At 36.1% G+C, this 19,996-nt stretch overlaps 1 protein-coding gene across 11 annotated transcripts in view; it reads right to left on the bottom strand.

Moving 5' to 3' along the window:
- ITPR1 (inositol 1,4,5-trisphosphate receptor type 1) overlaps window positions 1–19,996 on the bottom strand; it is a 386,707-nt gene that overhangs the window by 85,213 nt on the left and 281,498 nt on the right. For all 11 annotated transcript variants that reach the window (XM_031954255.1, XM_031954269.1, XM_031954258.1 and 8 more), the window contains 2 exons: window positions 8,245–8,425; window positions 5,408–5,664 (listed from right to left, as the gene is read on the bottom strand). In XM_031954255.1, the coding sequence (XP_031810115.1) occupies window positions 5,408–5,664; window positions 8,245–8,425 (438 nt within the window). The remainder of the gene's footprint in view (window positions 1–5,407; window positions 5,665–8,244; window positions 8,426–19,996) is intronic.

The following is a 19,996-nucleotide window of genomic DNA, read 5'->3' as shown; positions in this document are numbered from 1 at the left end:
CAGACTGAAGAAACCTTTCAATGTCGAAGGAGTTTATTAGATTTGTGATTTCTTTACTTTGGGGAAAATGCTAATATAACAACTCCCTATCCCAATTCATATCACCATCCATCGAGGATTTTAAAGGCAAGTCCTAGGGAATTGCTTGATGTATACAAAGGTTAATTGACTTAAATTTTTTTTTCTTTTGCTACTGATAAGTGTCAGCAGTAGGTTTTGAACCCAGGTCTTTCTGATTACAAGCGCAGTATACTATGTACCATACACACCATGTTTGTTTGTTTTACTGCTAGCTACAAAATTGCTACTCTCTGAATGAGCAGAACCAGGAGATCATTATACACTTCAACAACAATACTGTATGAGGATCAATTCTGATGGAAGTGGATTTCTTCGACAAAGAGAAGATCTAATTCAGTTCCACTTGATGAATGATGGACAGAATCAGCTACACCCAGAGAAGGAACACTGGGAAATGAGTGTAAACAGTTTGCATTTTTTTGTTTTTCTCAGGTTATTTTTACCTTCTGAATCCAATTCTTCTTGTGCAACAAGAGAACTGTTCGGTTCTGCACACATATATTGTACCTAGGATATACTGTGACATATTTATCATGTATAAGTCTGCCTGCCATCTAGGAGAGAGGTGGAGGGAGGGAAGGGAAAAGTCAGAACAGAAGTGAGTGCAAGGGATAATGTTGTAAAAAATTATCCATGCATATGCTTTGTCAATAAAAAGTTATAATGAAAAAAAACTGCTACTTTCTGGGCTCATAGCTTCCAACAGGGTATTTGGAAGAATGCAAAATCAGTAACATTAGTCCAAGTCTGATTTTACAAGGAGAGAAATTACTGTTTTGAAAAATTATGAAAATGACAGAAATTCAATTCATAATTGCATTTCCCATAGACTTGATTCTAAAGCTATTTGCTCCTACACTTCCAAAGCTTAAGTAAAACCTGTGGTGTTCAGCTCCTTTTAAAGAGGTCCCTATCACTTGACTGCTAAAACCACAACAAAACAAACTCACATAAAAAATATTAAAACTGAGTTTCTATAACTCTATGAATCCTTTTTCAAATCCCAAAGTTAACTGCATTGCTAACTGACTGCCTCAAGTGCCTACATTTTTCAGAAAAAAAAGAGATGCTACCTTTTATCAGATTTCAACTCGAAAGAAAATCACCATTGAGGAAGAGCCTTTGCTTCCAGATCATTTCCCTGAACTGACATACTATAAATGTTTTTCACAAGTATTAACTTAGTGCAAGAAAAATAAGTTATGATATGCATGGATCTCTGGGCCATTAAGGACTTTGGGAAGCCCCCTTGGCTATTTTGGAAAAGATTATCCTTAAATCAAATCCAACAGGGGAGAAGTTTTCTATATGTCCTGAGAGTTTAATTGTATTTCTTGGGGTCTAACCTTCATCTTTCCTGCGACATTGAAGCTCTCACTTCCTACTGACTTTTTAGTCTTCTTTTCTTTATCTGGAGAGCACATGAATCTCTGCTTAGTAATACTCTTCCAGTGCTTTTTCTTACAGGATAAGTGGAGATATTCAGAATGATGGGCTATTAAAATCATCCACATCTCTAAGATTTGCCATTGACATACATTTGCTAAATACAATGAAAAACAATCTAACAGGTATGATTATTAACTTAGGGGGGCAAGGGGAAAATGACTGCATGAATGAAAGTTTAAAAAAAAAAGGAAAAACAGATCATACAAAATAGTTAAATAAAAGCCCTTTCACAAGGAATTCCTGAATACTTCAGGTCAAAGGTAACAAAACTATAATTAGATTCTTTGGCAAAGTCAGAAATTTTCATTTTGACTGCTCCACTATAAGAGGAACATTCATTATGAAGATTACAGGAAAAATGGAGGATTATCCTAATTAAAGTGAAATAAACTAATTCAAAGACACACTGTTTTTCTTAATCCAGTGGGTAACTTCCTAAAACCAAATATCCAAAGTGGAATTGGATGTCTCAGCAAGTAGTGAGTTTCCCATCTCTCACTATCTTCAGGTAAAGACTAGATGGCTATTTGCCATATGTTTGGAAAGGTTATTCTCTGAGGACCCTTTCAATTTTGAGATATTGTTCCACAAATTCTATTTCTTGTGATGAGCTAAATTTCCCAGAATAGTTCTTTCTAACAAACTCTAACCCTCCCACAAACCTTGTTGTCAGGAACTCCCAAGACAGATCAGAGAGAGGAAAATTTTACATCAGCTAATATAACCTCGCATAAGAAAAAATTTAAATAATTAGGGAGAAAAAACCCAACCTGGGTTGAAGAGACCCATATGACATAATGGGGAATTAAAATAACTTATTCAAAGGAATAATTTCAACACATTATTTTAACCCTAAGAATGAGGATTCCCCTAAAATCTATAAATGATACAAGTCTCATTCTTTCAATTCTTAAAAAGGAAGCTTCTGGGGGTAGCCTCCTCTCGCAAGGCTTCAGATTCATTTGAGAATCCTACGTCAATGTTTAAGTCAATCTAGCTTAGAGCAATTCAAAGAGGCTCATCTGATAGATAAGTACACCTTCCCCTGCTTAGTCACACATATAAATACGGATGACAGCTGGACAAGGGGAGCTTATGTTCCAAATTGCAAATAAATCTATAATAATAACAATAAAATTTTGTTTTTTCTAACTAGAACTCTTCCATAGAAGGCCTTCCTTGTCCCATAACCATTAGTGCCTCTCCTTCTAAGATTGTCTTCTATCTGCACTACAGGTATCTGGCTTCATGGACAATATTCTCTCTTTTTGACTCTCTTAAAGTTCTATACAAAATATATCCATAATAAATATGCATCTATTGTATGCATGTTGTATGCATCTATTTATATATCTTTTACCCTATTAAAATGGAAACTCCTTGAGATCTATAATTGCTTTTTTATTTTTCTTTCTATCCCCAGGATTTGGCATAATAGTTGGCCTTTAGTAAGCACTCAGTTTATGCTTCTTAACTAATTGCTTTGTTAGGTAATGAATTCCACATCACTGCTGCCATTCAGTGAGAGGCTGATGACTATCTGCTGGGGACATAGGAAGGGATTCTTATATTTAGTGAGAGAATGGTCTGGATAATCTATATCTTCTGATTCTAAAATCCATGGATTCTATTACTGAGCTTCAGGAGAACCTTGTAAATATGATGAATATTTATCATAGAGAAATCTAGGATTTGGTAGTTTTTCACCCAAAGCAGTTTAGTCACAGAAGTAAGGTAAATTTATTGGAAGTGGCTAATAAAAATGGATTCGAATACCAAGTTGTCCAAAAATGTCTTACTGAACTTAAAACTTCTTTTAGATATGGTTAGAATGGCATTTGGAGGTAGGTAGGGGCATGAGAAGAAACAAGGAATGAGAAACTACAGGGCAAATGTGAAGGATGTCAAGAAGGAACCACAATTAAGCATGCTACTGATTCCAGCCTTTCAGGCTTTCACAGAAAAAGTAAACCAAAGCAACTGAAAAAAGATCTCAGTCACCAGTTGAGAATGGGGTTGTCATAATTTCATATTCTTGCTCTGTGGAACCTGAGGTCAGAGTACAACTAGGAGACCTTGAACAAGACAGTTAAGTAGCTGTTTACTGCCCAGATCTAACTCAACTCCAATTGGCTGTTATAATAATGAGTCCCATCACTACAAGAAGATGGAACCTAGTGATTAATTCACAAAAGAGTGCTCACTTTTCTTTCCTAGTAGAAAGATAAAGGTGTATTTACATTGGCTCCGCCATCCTTCCTTTACCCCATTTTCCTTGTGATTAATAGTATTATTACTGGCCTATAACTAATTGTCCTAACCAATCACAGACCATACTTTTCTCAAAATAAAAAAAAAGTCATTCTGCTTTGCACAAAAGTGAATCCATATGGAGCGATGGCTATGCGACTGAACAGAAAACAAAAACAAAAAAAGTCTTTTAGGTGTTTTTTTTCCCTTTTAACTGAACTTTTTCTTTTAAAGTAGCAATGGCTATCGAATGTCAAAATTCCAAATTGTTCTTTTTAATTTCCAAATCTGATTCCACCAACTAATCAGAAGTCATTGCTTAAAGATACTATATGAGGGGCTGTATGCAAACTCCCAGGAACAGCAATATTCTGTTGATTTCATGTCATTCATGCAAGATTTCACCATCTGAGTCCATAAGTAAACAAGCTACAAGTAGTGCAATTACTTCTTTTCCACTATCACCCCTGTTTTATAATTGATTGTGCACATACTCTCCTACATGTCTAAGTGAAAGTGAAAAGTTACTACAGGTTAGCTGTAGTCAGTCTGTGGGCCGTGATAAAAACAACAATAGCAGGTAGGACTTATAGTGCACCTTAAGGTTTGCTAAGTGTTTTGCAGCTATTCCCTCCTTTGATCCTTACAACCATCCTGTAAGGTGCTATTACTGTCCCGAATTTACAGATGAAGAAACTGAGGTTGATGGGAATTAAATGATTTCCCCAATATAGGTTACACAAAAGTAAGAGTCTGAAGTAGCATCAGAACTCACATCTTTCTGACTCTCAGCCCAGCACTTTACTCATTGAGCCACTCTAATGATAGCCCATACTGAAGGAAATCATCAACACAAAGATTTCAAAAGGATTCTTTTCTACCTTGCCAGCCTTGGATTATAGCTGGGTTCTTCACCTGGGTCCATGATCTCATTTTTAAAAATATTTTGTTATTTGTATTTCAATATGCACTTGGTTTCTTTTGTAATTCTTTTATAATTACAAATTTGTCATTTGTAAATAAGTATTCTATTTGATGCACTTAAAAGCATTGATTCTTTGAAGGAGTCCCCTAGGCTTCAAGCTGTCAAAGAGGTCCATGACCCCTAAAAGGTTGTGGAATCCTAAACATTGCATAGCTACCTGGGATCTCTGAGGCAACTGGCCGAGGAGCTTCTGAGGTGTGACTTTTTTTCTCCTAGAGAAGGGATGGCTTCCCAAGGTCCTATATTAATGAGGTATTAGAGAAAGATACTATGAGGAGCCCCATTGTTTAGGCTGCCTCTTGTAAATGATTTACACACACACACACGTATAATCCATCAGAAAGACAGTAACCTTCCTATGACAATCTTTGCCATCTGAATTGGGGGAATTATAAACCTTCCTGTATCCCACAGAGACAACAAACAAATGGTTTTTAAAATAACATACCTAGCTAACAAAGTTACCTGAAACCTTCACTTTAGAGAACTGCTGATGTCTCTAGCTTCTTGACTAAAGTGAGACAAACAGCTGAACCAAAAGGAACTAAAACAAGGTATATGAGTTTTCGGAAAGCATCAGCTCAGATCAGGAAAACCATGAATATTAGAGGCCCGCTATCTACTCCCTTGCTGCCCTCCTACCTGAAGATCTCGGTTATGGTTTTCACAAAGGAGCTGTAAGAATCGGAGAATGGGCTGCATGATTGTGATCACGGCACTCATCTCCAGGTCATCTTTAGGTTTGTCTGGTGTGGCCTGGGTTCCACCTTCTCCAGATGGGAAATGGTCTTCAGGATCGGCTTCTCTTCTATAGGTGGTAAAAGCTTTCCTGGTGGCGGCAGTAGCCTCCAATAACTGGTCTCGGACTTCTTCTGTTATTTGGGTTGAAGGCTCTTTTGCTAAAAACAAAACAAAACAAAACAAAAACAAAAACATTTTAAATAACAAATGGTATGCTCTTAAGAGAAACTGGCGGGTTCTCAACTCCACAAACATTTACTGAGCACCAACTATATTTGAAGTCCTAGACTGGAGAAACAGAGACGAAACAAGGGAATTTCTCTTAAGAAATTTATGGGGGCAGCTGGAAAGTGCAGCAGATAAGAGCACCAGCCCTGGAGTCAGGAGGACCTGAGTTCAAATCCGGTTTCAGACACTTAACACTTACTAGCTGTGTGACCCTGGGCAAGTCACTTACCCCCAATTACCTCACAAAAACAAAACAAAACAAAATTTGGGGGGCTGCTAGGTAATACAGCAGATAGAGCACTGTTTCTGGTGTCAGGAAGAGCTGTATTCAAATATAGCCTCGGAAACTTAAATTTACTACGTGTGTGATCCCAGGCAACTCACTTCACTCCAAGTGCCTTGAAAGCCTCTCCAAAAAACAAAACTAAAAAAGAAACTTATGATCCAGAAGGAGAAATCAAACACACATGTATGTGTGTGTATAAAGGAAGATGAGGGCCAGAAAGGAGAGAAATACATCCAAATAAAAAGCAAAAACAAGCTTTTGTTGATTGAATACTTTGTTCTAATTAGGGTACCAAACCAAAATTCAAATGAGATTATAATACTATAATGTAATAACACAGGACAACCCCAAAATGAGGGAGACAGATCATCAAAAGATCTTGGAGGTTACTCAGTCCAAGTCCTTCATTTATAAATGAGGAAATAGGCTTGGAAAGATCCAGTGACCTGCTACTGGTTATACAGTTGGGAAAAATCACAGGTGGCCTTTGAACTCTGGTCTTTTTGATTCCAAATCCATTGTTCTATATACTGCACCTCCTAAAAGAATTTGCATATAGCTTGAAAAATCGTGAGGTTAAAAGGCCTTTATCCTTTAGAATGATCCTTTGAGGAAGAAGTGTCTGAAATGAATTTATATATATGAAGATTAGATAGAAATTTCATTCCAAGGATAATAAATAAATGAGATGGGAGGGGGGAAAGATGAAAATGGGCAATAGAGCTTTAGGAAGAATATAAACTACATGGAGAGGAAAAACCTGCAGGTTAGCCAGGAGAATAGGGTAGAATCAGATTATGGGGATTCTTGAACGCTAGTTCATTCAATTACAGAAGCTGAAAGGACCAAGAGGTCATTATTGCCCAAGTCACAACTAACCAGGAATTCCCCAGTCCTATATCTCTTTAACAAGAAGCCATCCAGTGACCAATTCATGGCCTTTTGTGACTGGAAACACATCAGCTGCCAAAGCTGCCATTTCACTTTTAGACAACTTTAAATGTTAGATAGTTTGTTTCCTTCTGGCCAATTTGCTCATCAGTAATTTCTACTGTGATGTTTAGTTTTTCCTTCTGGAGCAAAGCAGGACAAATCAAATTCCTTCTAATACACGGGAGTTCTTCAGATACTTAAAGATGGTTGTCACGTCTCTTCCTAAGAAGTCTCTTTTCCAAGAAAAGCATCCCCAAGAAAAATTGCTCCAAAATCTTTTTGTAGGACATCATCTCTTGGGCTTTCACCACTATAACTGCTCTCCTTAGGATATGCTCCAATTTGTTAATGTATTTCTTAAAATATAAATCCTAAGACCAAAATGTATTTGGAAAGAAATGGAGAGATAATGGAAATTTTTGAATTGGAGAGTGAGAAGATTAGTCTAATAATTATCAAAGTTTGTGTCTTTTCTAGAGAATCATACAAACAGAGGAGCTAATAGTTATTGATAATTTAAGTTTGGACTGAACTGAAATCATCTCTGTCCTTTCCTTGAACTTAGCAGCTTACAGTGAAGTTTCAGAATAGATTTCTTTTTCATTTCCACCAAAAGATGGCCAAGATGCTCAAAAGGTACATTTTCCAAATCCCTGATTATTACTCGCCAAGTGCTAATTCTGATTAAGGATTCTTCAAAAAGTAGATTTTGAATAACTATGATAGAAGCAAAGGAAAGTGTTTTGGTAGTATTACATTGGAGAAGTGACAGTCGCTGATGGGGAAAAAAACAGTTCATGAGGAATTTGGGTAGTTCTGGCTTTGTTGTTCACTATCAAGTTTGATTTTAGTGTTTTTCATCTGGAAGATGAGGCTATTGGACTAAATCTAGGCTCCCATTGAATCAATTCAGCCAAGATATTAAATCTTTATTATATGATCTTAAAATACTGTGCTAGGTACTAGAGATATAAAGATGAAAAACATATGCTGACCTCCTAGCTTAACATCTTATGAATGGTTCTAATCTATCCAATTCAGGTAAGAGGGCAAATTCCTTAAAATAGCAGGATTTAACTCAGGTTTCTTTATTCATTGTTTCTATAAAATAGCTAAAGAGCATTAGAAAACTCAAACTATAAAGACGTTACTTCCATAACTTTCCTATCTGATCAGGTCTAATTTTAGAAGCAATGAGAGCTCATAAAATAAGGAATTTCACTGATATGGTACTTTATATTCAAGCCAACAGAATTAACACATATATATGCAAAGAAGTTTTGACTCTTACCTCTTTTACGTGATGGGGCATCTCTGTCTGGATCATCATCTTTCTTTTTATTCCCCAAGTCACTGGTGTTGACAGTAACTGTTGCCTTGATTTCTTGCTGGGCCACTTTCATTCGGTCATAGAAAACCTTAAAGAATTTTTCTGATTTTTTATCCTCTGTCAACCTACAGAAAAAGGAGTGCTATCGAGGAAGAAAAGCACAGGCTTTTAGTGTGACGCTTTCAGTCAGATTAATTAATCTTATCCTTTTCATCATTTTAACAAGAAAAACATAATCAATTAAGTCATGAAGAACCAACCTCTTACAAACCTAGAAATGGCTCCAATATTACTCCTAAGTTGGAACATACATTATACATATACTAAACTTAGGACTTTTTAAGGTTTTCTTTAGGGAGACATATACTTTAAGGAGGCTTTTAAAAAAACTATTCTTAAAATCTAATTTTCAGTTTCAAATTCTTTCTCTTCCATCTTCCCATTCATTGAAAAAACAAGAAAAACAAAACCTTTTACAAATATGTAATGTCAAATGCAACATATTCACATATTGATCACATTTTAAAAAATCGTCTTCAAACTGCACTCTGAGTCCCTCACGTCTCTATCTGGGGCTGGACAAAATGTTTCAGCATAAATCTTCTGGAACTGTGGTTTGCCTCATTGTGCTGCTCAGAATTCCTATGACTTTCAAAGCTATTGATCTTGACAATATTGTTGTTGTGTAATACGCTTCACTTGGTTCCATTCACTTCACTTTTCATTAGATCATAAAAGTCTTCCCAGGTTTTAATGAAGTCCTCCACCTCATAATTTCTTAAACAAAAATAGCATTCCATCACGTAACTTTTTCATTTTTTTCCGCAATTGATGGGCACCCCCTAAAATTCCAGTGTTTTTGACACCACAAAAAGCTGTTATAAACATTTCTGCATATATGTATTCTTACTCTCTTTCTTATTTCTCTTTAAGTATTCATATCTTTAAGTAAGTATTTAAATAGTGGTATTATTCCTAGATCAAAGGTATACACAATCTAGTAAAGATATTCCAAAAGTTACATATTTACATAAATGTTAGAAAAATTCGGAGTATAACAAACTCATTGTGATCTGGTGTGATCAGGGAAAGATCTGTAGAGAAGATGACATCAGAACTGGGTGTGCAGTAAGGGCAGGGGTGATATGTGAACAAACACAAGATTTTACTGCAGCAAAGTCTTGTTTTTACAAACAGGCAAATCCTGCACAACATTGTTCCAACTCCCATCATTTATTGTCTCCTAAATAATATATTTAACTCAACAATACCGTGAAACCTGGTGGCTGTTTGGAAATTTATCTGAGAATGAAATTGGCTGCTTAGTAATGGTCGAATGAAAGTTCCCTTTAACAATGTCACCTAACATCGTGTTTCTGCAGAACCAAAGAATGGTGTTTGGTGAAATTTACTTGTACTTGTTTCTGAATATATTTCAAACATACAAATAAAAATCTATCACATAATGAGGGTAGCAAAGATGCTAACTTTCATTTGTATTTCCTTTGGGCTCTTTTGTAAGTTATGTTTTCCCTAGACTTTTTTTTTTTTTTAACATCAAAATGTATGTGATGATCACAAGTTTGAATAACAGATCTATAGCTCTCAATCTGGAACCTTTGATTTTAACATCACATATTAATTATCTGGAAGAATGAAGCATCTTTACAAAAAAAGAGAAGCTAAAATTGACATTGTGAGCTTAGAAACGACAATAAGGTTAGGGCAACTTGTGTGCTATAAATAGTATTAGTCTAGAAGTCTCAAATTATAATCTCAGCTTAGTCACTCTTTGACCTTTGGCAGATCAGAGCAATTATCTAAACCTCAGTCTTCCCACGTGTAAGATGAGGAGTAGACCTAGTTTGATTATTCTTAACCTGAGGTCCACAGAACCCAGGGGTTTATGAATTTGGATGGAAAAAAATACACCTTTCTTTCCACATAATTGGTTTTATCCATAATCTTATATATTTTATTTTATACATAGAAAGACATTATTCTGGGAAAGGGTCCATAGGTTTTATCAGACTGCCACCAAAGGGGTCACAGATGCAAAAAAAAAAGTTAAAGAATCACTGGCCTAGAAAACTACAGGGTTATAAAGCTGAAAGACACTGCAGAGATTTAATCAGAGCCCAATCATCTCACAGGTGATGAAACCAAGGTCCATTTTTTGCCAAGAGGAGGAGATGTACTTCAGAGGAAAGCACAATCTGCTCTGATCGGATCTAGGCTCAATTTCTACCTCTTAAAACTCCCAGTAATATTTTTTATTTTTTATCTTTATCCCTAAAGACCTCCAGGGATCTTTTTTCCTTATTTGTAAAAAAAAATATATTTTTTTTGGGGGGGGGGAGGTGTTAGCCTAGATGGACTCTAATATTTTTTCCAGATTTAGGTCTATAATCTTATAATCTAGAAGGTCAGGTTTGATTCTGTGGCCTAAGGACTTTCTTCAGACGTTCTTCTTTTAACACCAGTCAATGAACATTTATTAAGAATTTACTTTGTACCAGGCACTATGCAAAATGTTGAGGATCCAAAGAAAAGCAAAAAACAGTTTCTGCTCTGAAGAAGCTCACTGTCTAATGGGACAGACAACATGCAAGCAAGTATCCAGGATAAAAAGGAGAGAAAGCATCATAATTAAGAGGAAGTGGGAAAGGTGGAATCTAAGCTGGTACTTGAAGGAAGCCATTCTGTCAAAAGCACCATTATCTTTTTGCTAACCACAACTCTTGAGTTTTCCTCGGTCTCCTGGCTAACCTTCAGCCCACATAGACAGATGACAAAATCTGTTACATCTTTCTAGATAGCCTTTTTGATGATCACTGTCACTATGTTATACATAGGCAATAAGTCACATCACGCTGTAAAGACTATAGTAGAAAAATAATTCTTTTCCGCTATCTAAAATCTGCCACATGTGTTTTCCCATTTGCTTTATTGCTTTTTGCTTGCCACTGTTTAACTTAAGGCCCAAATGAGTTTCCTACGTAAGAAACAAAAAAGGCCATATTTGTCCCATTTCATGCTAAAAAAAAAAAAAAAAAAAAAAAAAAAAAGAAGAGAGAATACATGGTTTTTAAAGATATCCAAGGTCACCAACTATCTTTTCTTTGGGTTCTTTCTCTTCCTCAAAACATGAGAACTGAAGGTACCTTGGAGATGCCTCTATCATTCTATTTTTTATGTTACTAATGTTTGCCTTCTATCTATGATGTAGCCCCTAATTTTATAAATTGTATAACTATAACCAAAAAATGCATTATTGCTAAATTATAATAACAACAGCAGACTTTGCCAAGTGCTTTATAAATACAACCTCATTTTATCCTCTCAATAACTTTACAAGGTAGACACTATAATTATTCCCATTTTACAGATGAGGAAACTGAGTCTAAATGACTTGCCCAGGGTCACACAGCTAGTAAATGTCTCAGGCTGGTTTGGAACTCAAATCATTTTAACTCTAGGTACAGCACTCTGCTGCATTTCCTACCTATGAGTAATTCTAATCTATTTCTCAGCTGCAAAAAATAAACTTTGAACAACTTGCTAAACAGAGTGTGGTCCTGTTTGTACCCTGACAGCACCAATTTAATTCCTTTCCTAATGTCGTTAATACATTACTAAGAAATCTCACCTGTGATTTAAACTGGCAGGTTAGTCATCAAAGAACTAACCAATACCTTTGTCATGTTTTACCTGACAGTGTGATGTTTGGAAGCAATAATTAAAGCCACTACCTTTTAGAATTCCTCTTTTTCTTCTGAGGACAGCTGAAATTTTCTTTCCAAGGTCTTTCCTGACCCTAACTCACCCAGTTATTATTCTTTAAATACTTTGCATGATTTTATAATTCTTCAAATTTATTTGTCTGGGGGGTACATATTGTAACCCCAGGAGAACATCAACTCCTCAAGGGCAAAGACAATTTCATTTTTGTCAGGGTCTTGTACATAGCTTTTCGTAAATTCTTGTTGGACTGAACTGAATTGTACTGGGTGGATTGGGCCAGTAAAGCCCTGATCCATTTACAAAGTGTTCTTATATACATGATCTCCTCTAAATCCCATAATAATCCCATGTAGTCACGTCAGTACAGATTACATCATGACTTTTCTTCCTTCTTCAATCTCTCTCACTGGTTTCTTTTCCTCTACTCTTGAAACAAATAAAACACTTTAAAACTTATTTAGGCTTCTCAGAATATTTAAAACAAAAAAACAAAAAAACAAACCTCATCTGGACTTTGCTATCACTATTCAACAGCAGCTTGCATCAAAACTTCTAGAAAAGTAGCTTAATCCCTCTTCACCCTTTTTTTTTCTTTACTTTCTCACTTAGTCTCTTGTAATATGGCTTACACAAGCCTTGGTAATTGCTCTCTCCAAGGTCATTAAAGATTACCTTACTGCTAATTAAAACTCCCTGGGTTCTAGTAGTTGTTGCCCCCAGTTTCTCAGCATTAGTTGACACTTTGCCTCTGGAAAACAGTGAATCAGAATGACCCTGAACTTAGCTTCTCCAGTTGAGAGCTCTTTCTGCTTCTGTCACTGGCTTGCTTCTTCAGTGATTGATTGTTTGATTACCAGTCAATTCCAACCCACCTTTTCTACTCCCTATGACAAAAGTTCATGCCTTTACTACTTCTTGCTTGGTCTACCATAATGCTCTCCCTGCTTCTAATATCTCCTTATCAACAATCTAGCTGTCATGATATTATAAATGATCTTCCACATAGATAAAACTATTCACCTTTTCACCTTTTTTTTTTTTTTAGTGTCATAAACAGCATTTAAACATAAGTCTTCCTGGTTTCAAGCCCAGCACTTGAGATACTATGTTTTTTCTAGGTGGATTTTATTACTAGCCCATTCATTACTTCCCAGATACAGTTGTTAATAAGCTATTTGGAAACATGTAAAATAAATAACATTTCTCCTTTGATGGAAAAAGTTATGATTACAAATAATGATGTAAGTGGCTGTTTTATTAAGACTACTATCACTAAGAGATAACAAGTTATCTGTGTATCTGTTTCATCCCTTTGCCACTAAGAAACTCCTGAGGAGAGAATGTTTTATTTTTTTTTTTTCTTGATATTCTTGATACCCAGCACACAATTCATTTTACATACCAGGCAATTAATGAGTTATTTAATTTATTGAATTCCCTTTTATAAAAGCTCAGAAAGATTAAATGATTTCTTGATGGCCATGGAACTCAGAATTCAGGTCTGTCAACTCCTGGTCCAATGCTCTTTCCTTCATACAGCAACCTCCACCTTTTGCCCCATCATTATAACTTTTGTTTGTTCTCTAGTTGTTTCTTGCCTGTATAATTAGTACTTTCTTTCCTGATTCTCTTTCAGTCTCTTTCTACTAAAGTAGACTTTAGTCTACTCCTAAATACCAAAGTAACAATCTGCTTTAACTATTTTTCCTCATTCTCCAAAAACTCTAATCATATGAATTACTCTCTATATGAGGTTTAGATTTATCCCTGAGAGTCCTACTTAACTTTCATGTCCTGGAATGGCCTAGCCTTCGACTTAGCTTTTCATTAGCTTGTTTGCCAGTCCCTCTCATCACTAAAGGATATGACCCACTGTTCCATTTTCCTCTATATTCAAATCTCTATCCCTGCAACCTTCATCTTAAATAGTACAATCTGAAAATCTACCCATATATTAAGTTAATTCTTTCTCAAGAACAGACTAAACTCACCACTTCACTGAAGTCTCCCTCGTTGGGCCTCCTTCTCACAGCTTTCTAACTTCAATTAGCATCCACACACAGATGTTATCCTATGTTTAAATTAATTGGCTGCTTCTTGGTTTATTGGGACTGGACTATAAAAGTTACAAGGGTAAGAACTGACTTAGTGATATTTCCCATTGGATTCTTCTCAATTAGCATTTCCTAGAGTCTTCTACTCATTAACTATCTCTTATACTCCCAGTAGTCATTTCTCCTTCCTCTGTGCTCTTATTGCTACCTTAAACACTATCATTCCCTCATTTCTTATAGTTTTTGTGTAGTATGGGTTTTATCATACCAAATCATTCATTCCTTGATGATATTATTTTCATTTTTCCTCTGTAACTTAGTACAGAGCCTTGGATTTAGTAGGTACACCATCAATTTTTACTTATTCAATATCTACTAGCAAAGTTCATTAAACATTTTCCTATTTGTCCAACAAATTTTTACGCAACCTCAGGTACACAGGTATATAAAATAGTTATACAAACCAAACATTTACTGATAACAAATCATAATTTCACAACTCTCCCACATCCAGTTATGCGACCCTATATGGGATTGCAACCCACAATTTCAGCTTCAGCTTTGTACTTGAGAGTAGGTGGGGCAGGCAGATGGTACATTGGATAGAGGGCTCAGCCTGGAGTTAGAGAGACTCCTCTTCTGAGTTCAAATCTGGACTCACATACTTAGGTCCTAAGCAAGTAACTTAACCCTGGTCACCCCAGTTTCTTCATCTGTAAAATGAGCTGGAGAAGGAAATGGTAAACCATTCCAATATCTTTGCCAAGATAATCCCAAAAGCGTTGGATATGCCGGAAAAGCACATAACAATACAACAAAGAGGACAGGTACTGTGCAAAATACAAGGGTTGAGTCCAAAGTAAAACTTCAAGAATCTTATATTCTAATGGGGGAGAAATTGTGTTCCAAGACATAAAAGATTTTTGTTATTTAATCATTTTCAGTAATATCTGACTTTTTGTGAGCCCAAATGGGCCTTTTTTTTTTTTTTGCCAAAGATCACTAGAATGATGTACCTTTTCTTTCTCTTTCTTTCTTTTTTCTCGTTCTTTCTTTCTTTCTTTCTCTTTCTCTCTCTCTTTCTCTCTTTTTTCTTTCTCTCTCTTTCTTTCTTGAATCTTTTTTTAGTTTATTTATTTTTAATACACATTGTTTTATGAATTATGTTGGGAGAGAAAAATCAGAGCAAATGGGAAAAACCATGGGAGAGATTAAAAACAAACAAACAAACAAAAAAGAAATGAACCTATAATGTGTTGATTTACATTCAGTCTCCTTAGTTCTTTCTCTGGTTGCAGATGTTTGCCATTTCTTTCCACAGGTCATTTAACAGATGAGGAACTGAGGCAAACAGGGTTAAATGACTTGCCCAGAGTCACATGGCTAGTAGGTGTCTGAGTCCTGACAAGTTGTAACAAGCTTTAAAAGTAGAAGAGATCATTTTATATTTGGTCTCAGAAGTAAATGTTTAAATTAATTAACCTCTTCAATTTTGACAAGTAAGCATAAAGCTTATTCTCATTTAATGTGAGATAGAAAAATACAGGAGAAGGCAGGGAAAATATAAAACAAAGGGATTCCTGATGATTTGTTAACAGTGGCAAGTTCAACTCAAAATCTTCACTCTCACTGAGGACTGAATAATCATAGGAAATGAATTTGTTGTCTTAAGTATTTCAGGGTCTAATTTGACCTACTCCATCATAGATGAAATCAATCTCTCTCTCTCTCTCTCTCTCTCACACACACACACACACACACACACACACACAATCTATTCAGTAGATTTGAAGACTGATGACCAATGAAAGGGCAAAAGAGGAATATATTGGTGGTTCAGAAAATTTTGATGTGAGGTTAGGAATGGAAAGAAGGAACAGAAATCCCGCATAAGTACCATTAATTGAATTCTTCTAATCCCCAGACTGAAAAGGGATAACTAATAAAATCTTATGTTTGTGTTAGAAAAAGTCATCTTCCCAGGTATAAAATATGGTTAGACAACATTGAAGAAGACCTGGGCAGTTTAATAATAGCTAGCATTTATATATATGTGTGTGTGTGTGTGTGTGTGTGTGTGTGTAAATGCAAATACACAAATAGTGTTTTAATCTTTGCAAAGTGCTTTATATGTGTCGTGTCATTTCATGGATTTTTGGACTGCAAGCTCCAATGTAGGTCAAGAAAGCTATTGTGCTCTTAGGTTACAGCTTCTGGGAATAATAGTGATGGTCTCACTGTTTTTGCCTTGATCAGACCACATTTGGATTACTGTGTTCAATTCTGGGACATTTATGAAGGGCACTGATAACCTCAAGAATCATTCTAGTTGTCCTTTACTGAAGAGTATCTGTCTACAGGAGAGCAACTAGGAGGATAAAAGGCCTTGAATTCATGCCATACAAAGATGAGTTGAAAGAAATGGAAATACTTGACCTGAAGATGTGATAAATGTCTTCAAGTCCTAGAAGGATTGTTGGAGTGGTAGATGGATAAGACTGAATCTACTTGGTCCCATAGGAAAGGGCCAGAAGCAATGGGTGAAAGTTATAAAGAGCGAATTTGTGGAAAACCTTCCCAACAATTAGAGAAGTCCCAGAGTTGAATGCATCAGGATGTAGTGAGCTCATTGTCTATGGATATATTCAGTAAGAAATTGGAAGATCATTTATCTCATGTTCTCTCTTATTTCAGTTCTTTTTCAGAACTGGGCTGGACTAGTTGGCTCTACCATCTCTGTACTTCTAAAATTGTAAGATAACCTGCTTGAACTTAGAAGTCAAGACAGAATCAATTTGATATAATCAAAATTTTCTATTTTGTAGTCAATAGTGATCGCTAGTTCTTCTTTGGTCATAAATTCCTTCTTCTTCCACAGGTCTGATCAAGACAGAATCAAAACAAGACTAAAGCAAGTTGGGAAAGCTGACAAAATGCAAAAGTGTCAAAACCTGAGATTTCATTGCCTAGCTACTTCATGATCTCTCTCCAATAAAAACAAAGATGGGGAAATGTGGAATATGAAAAAAAACCCATATTCATTTAATTACAGTGAACTAATCTACCACAAAGATAGAACAATATAAACATCATTGTAGATAGAGCACTTGGGGAGACTGGTAACTGAATTTGAAAGCCCAATCAGAAAACAGTTGTTTCACACATTTAACCCTAATAATGCTCAAAAGTCTTTCCCCACCCCCCACCCCTTTTTGGACAGAGGAACTTTAAAAAGTATGTTGGGATCAATCACAGAAGAAAACCAAATCACTTAACAAAAATCACCATCTGTCTTTTTTGAACATATCTTTTTTTTTTGGTGATAGGGAGATGGTGATGTAACACACAAATACCATTTGAAAAAACACTACTACTCTGCCATTGTATGAAAGTGATTCTTAAACTGGTATAGTCTAATATTCTTCATCACTTCAAGGTCGCCATTTCCAAAGTGATATAGACATCACAAGAAACAGAATAGGATAAACTGTTCATCTTTAGAATACTCAGTATTATCTAATTTCAGAAAGTCAATCAGGAGGAAAGCACTCAAATGTTACTCAAGTAAATTTAAACCACAGCCCACATTTTTTCTGGGTTCTTAAGGAGAAAGGTCAAAAGAGGGAATGGTAGAGAAAATTGGCTTTTATATATATATATATAATTCAAGTATCTTGCCAACTCACCCCCCCCTCCCGTTTTTTAGATACTTTAATATATCTGAGCAATTCTAGTCTGTTTTGTCATGTTAGAGGGGCACAGGAGCTGCCTTTTCTCAAGTTCCTTAAAGAAAAAGATCCCCCAACCATTTGGGAGAGCAATTTGAAACTATGCCAAATGGGCATACCATTTGATCCAGCAGTGTCACTATTGGGTCCATATTCCAAAGAGATCTTAAAGGAGAGAAAGGGACCCATATGTGCAAAAATGTTTGTGGCAGAAATTGGAAACTGAATGGATGGGCCATCAGTTGGAGAATGGCTGAATAAATTATGATAAATTAATGTTATGGAATATTATTGTTCTGTAAGAAACAATCTGCAGGATGATTTCAGAAAGGCCTGGAGAGACTTACAGGAACTGATGCTAAGTGAAATGAGCAGAAGCAGGAGATCATTGTACATGGCAACAGCAAGACTATATGATAATCAATTCTGGTGGACATGGCTCTTTTCAACAATGAAGTGATTCAGACCAATTCCAACAGACTTGTGATGGAGAGAACCATCTGTATCCAGAGAGAGGAATATGAGGACTGAATGTAGATTATAACATAGTATTTTCATCTTTTTGTGGCATTGCTTGCTTGTTTTTCTTTCATTTTTTCCCTTTTTGATCTGATTTTACTTGTATAGAGTGATAAATGTAGAAATATGTTTAACCTATTGGATTTAATTTATACCTATATTTAACTTATATTGGATTGCTTGCAGTCTAGAGGGAGGGGAAAGGGGAAGGGAGGGAGAAGAATATGGAACATGAGGTTTTGCAAGGATGACTGTTGAAAACTTTTTGCATGTATTTTGAAAAATAAAAAGCTACTATTAAAAAAAGAGGGGATCCCTTGGAAAGGGGAGAATAATGGAGCTAGGACAGTCAGGAAAAGCACTGTGTGAAATTTCCTGCAGAGTGGTTCCCTATTACCTCCTATCAAGTTCACACAACTCATGGCTTGGCTTCCTTATCCCCTAACAAAGGGAGGAAGGGAGAGGGTTGGGAAAATGGGTGAGAGACCTTGAATAAGGCCATTAAGTAGGTTTGCAAGATGAGGCCATGAGAGTCAAGGTTCAAGGCACATTCACCTGACAAGTTGGCTCTCTAGCTGACTCAATGACTCAGTTGATTTCCACATAATCGCTTCTTAAGCTCAATAGCTCTGAGTCCTCTGGGATAGGGGGGTGGGGGTGGGAAGGATGGACACATTATACATTCTTGATGAGCTAGCAAGTTTTACCAAACCTCTGAAAACAAGTAATTTTGCAAAGAAGTAGAGTCACCAAATATCATCTAGTTGTGAGGAGGGAAGAGAAGACTAAGACCACCAAAAGTCATGCTTGGATCCTGTTCCAATATTTAAAGCCTCAAATTTATTTCTAAGAATTCCAGAGGGAAGACAGGCAATAAAACACAGCATAATATATTTGATGAGAGGCAGTGTAGAGCATTGTTATGATAGAGAGCTATGTTTAATGTCATGTTCAGTTCTTTCCTTTGATATCTACTACCTGTATGATCATGGGTGTCTCGGTCTCCTTATCTAAATAACAGGGATAATAAAACCATTTATATCTAACCTCATGGGGCTGCTTCAAAGTTTAAGCTAATGGACACAAAGCACTTTGCAAATCTTAGAATGCAAACTTCAGTGATTTGTACCTCCAAAAGATCTCTAATAATGGCCAAAGAGCAAATTTACTTATTCCAGAAGACATTCAACGGTCATTGCTTTTTTCCTCTTGATTTTTTTCAAGATCTACCCTGTCTTTCAGGTTCATATTCCACAGAATAGGCTTGGCGCCTTTCCATAATTATTGCAAGGCACAAAACAGGGTTATTTAGCAGAGGTAAGAAACTCATTTGGATTAGACTACCCCATGGAAAAAAGTATCATGTCCTCCCCTCCGGAGATGGGATGTATGATGGGTAGACTCAATAATTTGTATTTCTCCTTTTCATAGGCACTCTTTGTTTAAGTTTGCTACTGCTCTCCAGTTTTACTACTTTACAAATGAGGAAAAAGACTCAGATCATCAACTGAGCAGAAGTCTAATGGTTAATTAAAGAAGCAGTAATGGCAAGGAGTTCCTTTGTCCAAGATCCTTTGGAAGTGTCAGAAAACAGAGGTCCTAAACTATATGTAAAGATCCTTATGGGCCACATACTGACTTAAAAAGCCACATGTGAATATCATCTAG

Source organism: Sarcophilus harrisii, chromosome 1, assembly GCF_902635505.1.
Source record: "Sarcophilus harrisii chromosome 1, mSarHar1.11, whole genome shotgun sequence".
Taxonomy (NCBI): Eukaryota; Metazoa; Chordata; class Mammalia; order Dasyuromorphia; family Dasyuridae; genus Sarcophilus; species Sarcophilus harrisii.
Note: the sequence above shows the minus strand (reverse complement) of the source record. Positions and strands in the feature narration are given on the sequence as shown.